The sequence below is a fragment of the Glarea lozoyensis genome, assembly GCF_000409485.1.
Source record: "Glarea lozoyensis ATCC 20868 chromosome Unknown GLAREA2, whole genome shotgun sequence".
Taxonomy (NCBI): domain Eukaryota; kingdom Fungi; phylum Ascomycota; class Leotiomycetes; order Helotiales; family Helotiaceae; genus Glarea; species Glarea lozoyensis.
In genome coordinates this window covers 2,266,293-2,273,872 of record NW_007360994.1, presented here as the reverse complement: position 1 = coordinate 2,273,872, position 7,580 = coordinate 2,266,293, and the positions used below count along the sequence as shown (strand labels likewise).

Sequence of the window (7,580 nt, the reverse complement as noted above, 5' to 3'; positions counted from 1 at the left end):
TTGGTATTATGCCTTCTGGCATATTCGATGTCACTTTATCTGGTGTTGAGGTTGTGGTGGGTGACGAGGAATCGTCAAGGACAGGTTCCGGAGGAGGTGAGCTGAAATCTTGTGTCGCGGTGGGCTCTGAAGCGATAGAAGGTCCCAGTGTAAAGTCTGAAGATTCGGTAGGAGAATTAGACTGTGCGAGAGGATTTTCTTCTGGCCTACCTGGTGTTAGTTCTTCTGGTGTTGAGGATGTGGTGGGGAGGGCGAGGACGAGGGTTCGTCGACGAGAGGTTCTGGCGGAGGAGGGTTGGAGCCTGGGGGTGGAGTAGGGTCTGAAGTAACGGCGGATTCAGATGCACTTTCTGAAGATTCAGGAAGAGAATTAGAATTTGTTGGAGGGTTCTCTTCTGGGCTACCTAGTGTTACTTCTTCTGGCGTTGAGGCTGTGGTGGAGGTGGTCGAAGACGAGGGTTCGTCGTGGAGAGGCTCTGGCGGAGGAGAGCTCGCGTCTGGGGATGGAGTAGGATCTAAAGTGACGGAAGGTCCTGGTGCACCGTCTAAAAATTCGGGAGGAGTATCAGACTGTGTCTGAGAGTTCGCTTCTTGCCCAGGTGGAGTTACTTCATCTGGTATTGCTTCATTTGGTCTTTCTTCATCTGGCACTTCTTCGTCCGGTATTGAGATAGCAGGCGAAGCCACGGAAGGGTAAAATGAATCAACGATGTCACCTACTTCTCGCATATACATTTCATCTTCAAAATATGATGATCCTGGAGCACAATGGTAGTAAATCGGCACATCGCCAGCGTTCTGCTCCTCTCCATTTTGAGAGTGATCACTCTTGTCTTGTTGACCTTGGGAAGAAGCCTGGCCCATGCCAGACATGGTGACATCCATGCTTGTGATGCTCTTGTTTACTCACTTGACTTGAGAAAAGTTCAGTATTCTGGGTCGCCTTGTAAGATACAATGTCCAAAAAAGTGACTTGTTTATAGAGTCGTTAGTTATAAATTTGAAGAAAAACAATTTATACGCGTAGGGTGCAAAAAACACATCCGGGATGCCGAGAGTAGTTTGTTCTGTGAACAACGCCATCTCGTCTTGTTCAAGTAGTTGAGCTCAACGAAGCGGGCAGAGTGACTCGAAAGCTTGTAACAAAGAGAGAGAATGCCCAAGATGTGATGCAATCTGAATCGCTTTATCTTTTCATCTGTGTCCTATCCTGAGGCCTCACCGAAACGAGAGAAGAAGACATTAGTGCATCCCATTCTCGCACGAAGTAAAGCCAGCGCTGGAAAATGTACATCGAGTGACGGGGGACTAATTGTATCCATGCTAGGTGTATAGCGCTCACTCGTTTCAGCATGATTGAAAGGTAGTTGTAGCAGCAACGGCACTTTAGCGAGTCTGGTGATTTTCTCTCAAAATCATTAGTTGTTATGCCACTAGCATTCCTCAATTGCAGCTCACCTTCTACTAAGTTAGTATCTCTTTCACTCCATGGAGCTCACCTGCATTGATATTCTTTTTTTACCGATTTTCAGTGAAGACATAATCAAAACCAGATGCTCATGGATGATTGTCGTACGTGCGCCTACTGAATGAAGGCAACGAACGAAAGACAAACAGAGTGCTGAAGTTATACGAATCGACAGTCTTCAGCCACTTCTGCGGTCGATCGGATCGATGCCTCTATAGAGGTATTCGGTACTCCGACGCGCACGTGATTTAGGGCATGCTTGCTCATCCCACGTCTTCCTTGCCTTGCGCAGAGGGAATCTGATAAAAAAGTTAAGGGGAAAGATGGTGTAGAGATCTCCCGTTGGATCAGAAATGTGTCCATATGGTTTCTGAGTCACGGTGTTCGTGCGTTGCGTCGTCACCAGATATGAAGCTCATGATGTTTGACTTGGGTGACACTATCACATGTTAATGGTGCAAAGGTGGCCTAAAACCACGACGAAAAAACAAAAATAATATCTTGAAGAAATAAATTTGTTTGAAGAATTGAGTGCGAGAACCATCTATCGGTCTAGGCTCCTATTATTAGACGTATGGGAAATAGTTGGCGTCGTTGGATAGGAGAAACAGCATATTCAAGTGTGATGTAAAGATACGCAATACCAAAGCGCGGGTGGCCGGTGCAGCCACACGTCATCGGACTGTGGCTTCAAGGAGAAGGGGAACCTGAGGGCAAAAAGCCTGCTGCCACTGGTGGTCGTGTGCCACGCTAGCCTGATTCGCTCGCCTCGCTCCTCCCTTTGGAAATTCATGTGCGAGAGAACCAAACAGAATCACCACAAATCCGGTTGAGATCCAGCTCCACAACACCACCCGCTCTACATCACCACTCGATCCATCCTGCTTTTCGGCAGACAAAGAGCTTCCTCTTCATAAAACAATTTCCATCCCGCAATTGCAGTATCGACAATCCTGCCCACTACAAGAAAACAACGTCACCTTTCTCTCCCTGTGTTTGTGTTGAGCTCTCCTCACCATGTCTGATTCCTTCAGCAACGATACCGCGATGCCTTCAATCGAGAAGAGCAACAATGTCACCGGCAACAACACCGCTGGCAACAACATGTCCAACTTTGTTGAGACTGCGAAGAGCAGTAAGGTACGCAGCTCTGCCATCAACAGCGTCATGGTCGATTGTCTGCTAACACTTGAAACAGTCTACGCACAGCTCCGATTCCCCTCTTCGCGTCACTGACAACTGTTCTTAGAAACTTCTGCCGCAGCATCAGCAGTAGCAAACCACCCAATGACCCAGAGCGTGGCTAATGGTATGTATACAGCTTCTCGAATATCAAGATGATGCTAATTCTCTGTTTTCAGGCCCCGTCGTAGAGAAGGCTAAAATCGAGTCTAACAAAACCCAAGCCGAATTCTCCAACCTTGCTGCATCCCGCCAAACACCAGAAACCCCAGCTGCCACCGGGCAACAACTCACCCACTACCACTCCTTCTTCTCCAGCTTGTTGTCCTGGAATAACCCCCGTGCTTCTGGCATTGCATACGCCTCTATCGTCACATTCATCTTCGCTGCCCGATATCTCGATATCCTCAGATATGCTTTCAAGCTCACATGGATGACTCTGGGTGTCACTGTCCTCGCTGAGGTCGCTGGAAAAGCCGTTCTTTCTCACGGTCTTGCATCACAATTCCGCCCAAAGAAATATTTCACCATTTCAAAATCCACCCTTGACTCGCTTACCGGAGATTTCTCTGAGCTTGTCAACTTCTTCGTGATCGAGTCTCAACGTATTGTATTCGCTGAGAACCTTTTCGCAACCGTTGCTGTATGTAAATTGTCCCATCCGCACGAATTCCAGCTAATCAGAAATAGTCTTTCCTTGGTGCTTTCATCTCATACTATCTGATCAAGTTTGTCCCATTCTGGGGTCTTACCTTGATCTCCACCACGGTCATCTTCATCTCTCCTCTGATTTATAAGACCAACAAGGAGACCATCGATCACTACGTTGCACAGGCCACCGATATCGTCAACCAGCAATCCAAGCAGGTTCGCGACATGGCCGCTCAACAAGCTTCCCGCGCGTCCGAGACCACAAAGCAATATGTTGGAGATTACTCGCACAAGGCACAAGAGTTGATTGGAAACGCTCGTGGACGATCCAACTCCCCAACTGCCGTCAAGTCCGAGCCTGCTCTCAAGCAAGATTCTCCAGCATTCAAGGCTGATGACTTCCCTGTCGCACCAAAGGAGGACTTCAAGGTACCACCATCTGTAGCAGACTCAGCTAACAAGCTTAAATCTGACGACCCATTGATCACCGCATAAATCAACATTCGCAGATGAAATGGCGTACTACTGCCAAGCAATACTGCCCAAGATTCGGGGCAAAAAGAATAAAATGGTGACGGGCAGCGGTAACACTATCGCTGATTTTGATATGACCTACGACCCTGGTACGAAGTATGATTCGATGCAGCAACTGGATTTGGCGGGCCTCGATGAAAATCACAAGGACCTGTTGTATTATGATGTATGGCGGCAATACAGATTTACTAGTCCTTTTTTGCGTTTTCCTTCTTAATTTGGCCCGACTTAACAATACCTGAATTGTTGGTTCCTTTGATTGGGCTTTTGTCAATCGGGTCATGCGGGTGCGTTGGTATTTTATTGCATGGCTTGCGTTGACTCTTTTCCTTTCTTGGGGGTTGAGGACATGGTGTAGGGGTTAGTTAGATTGTGACGGAACTGGAATTTGAATTTGAGGAGTAAAAGCAAACATTCATACTTCATGACGTGCCGTGATTTTAGCTATCGCCATTCGTCTCTAGGGGGTTGTGGCGAAGAGTAGATTCCTTGCTCGAGCCTAATTTGCCAAAATTGCACTGTCCTTCTAAACTCCAAGTTAATTTGAGAAAAAAGACACAAATGCGCTCCATCTACACTCTCTTGATACGTCGTGCTGTGGTACACTCGTGATTTGGTATTTGTTACAACTCGGGATAAATTTCTGATTGGGAAAGCACGAATGTCAAGTTCAGCCTGAGGCATCAACATGGCCTTCCTAGTTCCTACCTTCTTCACTATCCACAGGTGATCATCTTCCATACTCAAAAACATGTTTGACAATTCAAAATCGATATTTGTTACCCTTTTTGGAAGATATATCTTACAGAAAGAGCGGTTATAAAATCGCAACCTCCTTCACTGCTCTTACTTACTCAACACACCGTAGTACGTGCCTATGATGGCACCAGAAGCACCCGAAATCGTGGACCACAGAATCGTTGGTGATGAAATCGCTCGTGACAACACCGAAAAGTTCATTCACTTCTGTCTCGATTCCATGAGGACTATGCGCAGATACCTTCAAAATAACGAAGCTCCGGATACTGACCGGGCTTTTGTCTTGATTCAGCCCTGCGGTAGAGCTATCCTGGATCTCTTGGAAAACCTAGCCAACTGGTTATTGGTTCAAACGGATCCGACAGATGAATTCATCCTCGGACGAGCGAACGATTTGATTGAGATGGCACAAGAGAGACTTTACATGTACCCTTATCAGAATGTCCCCGCTTGTTGGACCGCGCTTTTCCGCGCTGCAAGTCTTGTGAAAGTTACGGCTTTGGCCCTCAGGGATAGTTGGGGCAAGATTGCGGAGAAGGATGGGGTCTCAATCACTACAGGGAAAATCACCCCATTTTCAGATGATATTATTGATAGGATGGTAGAAGCACTTGATACGTCAACAATTACTGCTGGTCCTACTCCGGATGTAGAGGGGCGGATACGCATGATGCATTTCTTCGATTTGCTGGAGAACCTCAATAATGCACTAGAATGCGCGAAAGGCCGTGAAAGTTTGGACATATACTATTCTTACATCAAGTTTCCAAAATCCAAGGCCTTCGTCCCTCCAGTTAAATATCCCCCAATGCAAAGGCTTTTTAGCAACTTCTCACCTCAGGATTTCCAACGGCACATGCTACATCCAACGGTCGGGTCTGTTGGCCCGGAACCGTTGATTATACGGAATGCTATTGACGATTGGCCAGCCATGTCAACTCGACCATGGAGCAGGCCATCATATCTGTTGGCTAAAACCATACATGGTCGTCGACTTGTTCCTATCGAACTTGGTCGAAGTTACGTTGACTCTGACTGGGGTCAGAAGATTATTACGTTCAAGAAGTTCTTAGATGATTACATGATGAAGGAAGAAAATGATGTTCAAGGGCAAACCGGATACCTTGCTCAGTATGCATTATTCCGTCAGATTCCTGGATTAAAAGAAGACATCAAGATTCCGGAATATTGCCATGTGGAGACATCAGAGCCTCACGACACATCGCCGTTGGCCGAAGATCATAGACAGATACCAATTCTGAAGAACCCAATCATAAATGCCTGGTTTGGTCCTTCGGGTACTATCAGTCCATTACACGTGGATCCTCACCACAATATTCTTGCCCAAGTCGTAGGCAGAAAATACGTCCGACTTTACGCTCCAAAGTACTCTCACATGTTATACCCGAGAGGTGTCAATGAGAACGGAATCAACATGAACAACAATAGTCAGGTCGAAGTGGAAATCATTGAAGGATGGGATTGCGGAGCGGACCGGCAGGAACGTGCTCAGAAGGAGTTTCCCAAATTCTCAAAGGCACGATACTTCGACTATATCCTCGAAGAAGGCGAATGCCTTTACATTCCCGTCGGTTGGTGGCACTATGTTAGAAGCCTGAGTCCAAGCTTCAGTGTCAACTTTTGGTTCAACAGAGACGAACCTCTAGAACCAGATCCGGATGTTGAGGGATCAAAGGACGACGTGACGCCATCCGATATGGAAGTCGCTGGATCGGATTTTCAGTCGACGACACCCGTTACGCAATTTCTTGACCATGGAGCATTCGTGATCTCGTGGACAGATGCATGAACGTTGTAAGATATCAAAATCACGTGACTTCACCTCAGACTGATCGTGCTTGGAAAATACCCTATCCATAATCATTAGTACACGCAGGCGAATGGAAAAGAAAAACAAAGGAAACACTTGGGTTAGTCTAATTTATTTATCCAGAATTCTTCTTCTTCTTCGTAAATTACCATAAGGAGTTACGGCACGCTGCCGTTCTTTCCTGTCAGCGTCGTCACGTCGCATGTTTCGTGATGACTACTCACTGGTGATGAAAACCAATCAGCACCGCAGTGACAGAAATACGGACGGATGCTTCTTTTTTTGGGGGCTTAGATTGGATGCACTGCCAGTGAAATACACGCGGTATTTTGGGACTGCCTCGGTGTCGCAGACCGACTTCAGCCCTGATGTATGGGTAGTTGAACGTTGGCTGACTTGAAAGTAATTATTTCCAAAGCTTCTTAAATTCCATAAAAAAGAGAAATTGGACTTGTAGAACCTTGTGTTCGAGTCTCGTCTGTTTTAGGTGCTTACATTAGAGTTAGCTGATAACCTCACCTGTGCTCTGTCGTTGTCCCGCACTCTGAAGCTGTGTAATATGTATAGCCAGAGCGGTTAGAAGTTAACTTTGGTCCAAGACTCGAATTCAGCTTCTTATGTACCTGGCCCATCATCTGTGAACAGACAAATCAAACATGGTATACTGCGGGAAACCATCAACGAGTTGCCACGCATGTAGAGAAAGGAAAACTCGAGTAAGTTCCCTCTACCTCTCTAGCTCCCGTCTATCAATCTCCGTACATCTTGCTAACTCCCACAGTGCGATCGTCAAACACCATCATGTACCAATGTATTCGCGCTCAGAGATCGTGCCCTGGATACCGCAATCAGTTGGATTTGATGTTCCGGATTGAAAGTGAGAGTGTTGTGGGAAGGTTAAGGGTAGAGAGAAGAAGCCGAGAGTCAAGGGAAAGTCAAGTCGACGGCGGAATTTATTGTTAGTCGACTGTGTAGATCTATTAATCGTCACAACATCACCTAGTTACGGCGTTGGATCTGACTGGAAACTGGAGCAGGATTCGAAGTGATTAGAGGGATAGTTCATGAAACACTTCGACACGAAATTCAAGATCTTACTAGCCACAAAGAAGCTCTCGAAAATCAAAGCAACACCCTCCTTATGCCTAAGAATCC

General features: G+C 46.5%; 3 protein-coding genes across 3 annotated transcripts; 2 read left to right on the top strand and 1 right to left on the bottom strand.

Annotated features, from left to right (window-relative positions):
- Positions 1 to 216: 216 nt before the first annotated feature.
- On the bottom strand, positions 217 to 873 carry GLAREA_04079 (uncharacterized protein; the record flags this gene model as incomplete). The annotated part of the gene is made up of 1 exon (XM_008084332.1): positions 217 to 873. The coding sequence occupies one exon, from the start codon at positions 871 to 873 to the stop codon at positions 217 to 219; it is 657 nt and encodes a 218-aa protein (XP_008082523.1).
- A 1,612-nt stretch (positions 874 to 2,485) lies between these two features.
- GLAREA_04078 (uncharacterized protein) lies at positions 2,486 to 3,796 on the top strand (the record flags this gene model as incomplete). Its single annotated transcript, XM_008084331.1, has 4 exons — positions 2,486 to 2,603; positions 2,718 to 2,777; positions 2,830 to 3,293; positions 3,341 to 3,796. 4 exons carry the CDS (start codon positions 2,486 to 2,488, stop codon positions 3,794 to 3,796), a joined length of 1,098 nt encoding a protein of 365 aa, XP_008082522.1.
- Positions 3,797 to 4,715: 919 nt separating this feature from the next.
- GLAREA_04077 (Clavaminate synthase-like protein) lies at positions 4,716 to 6,404 on the top strand (the record flags this gene model as incomplete). Its single annotated transcript, XM_008084330.1, has 1 exon — positions 4,716 to 6,404. One exon carries the CDS (start codon positions 4,716 to 4,718, stop codon positions 6,402 to 6,404), a length of 1,689 nt encoding a protein of 562 aa, XP_008082521.1.
- Between the last annotated feature and the right edge of the window lie 1,176 nt (positions 6,405 to 7,580).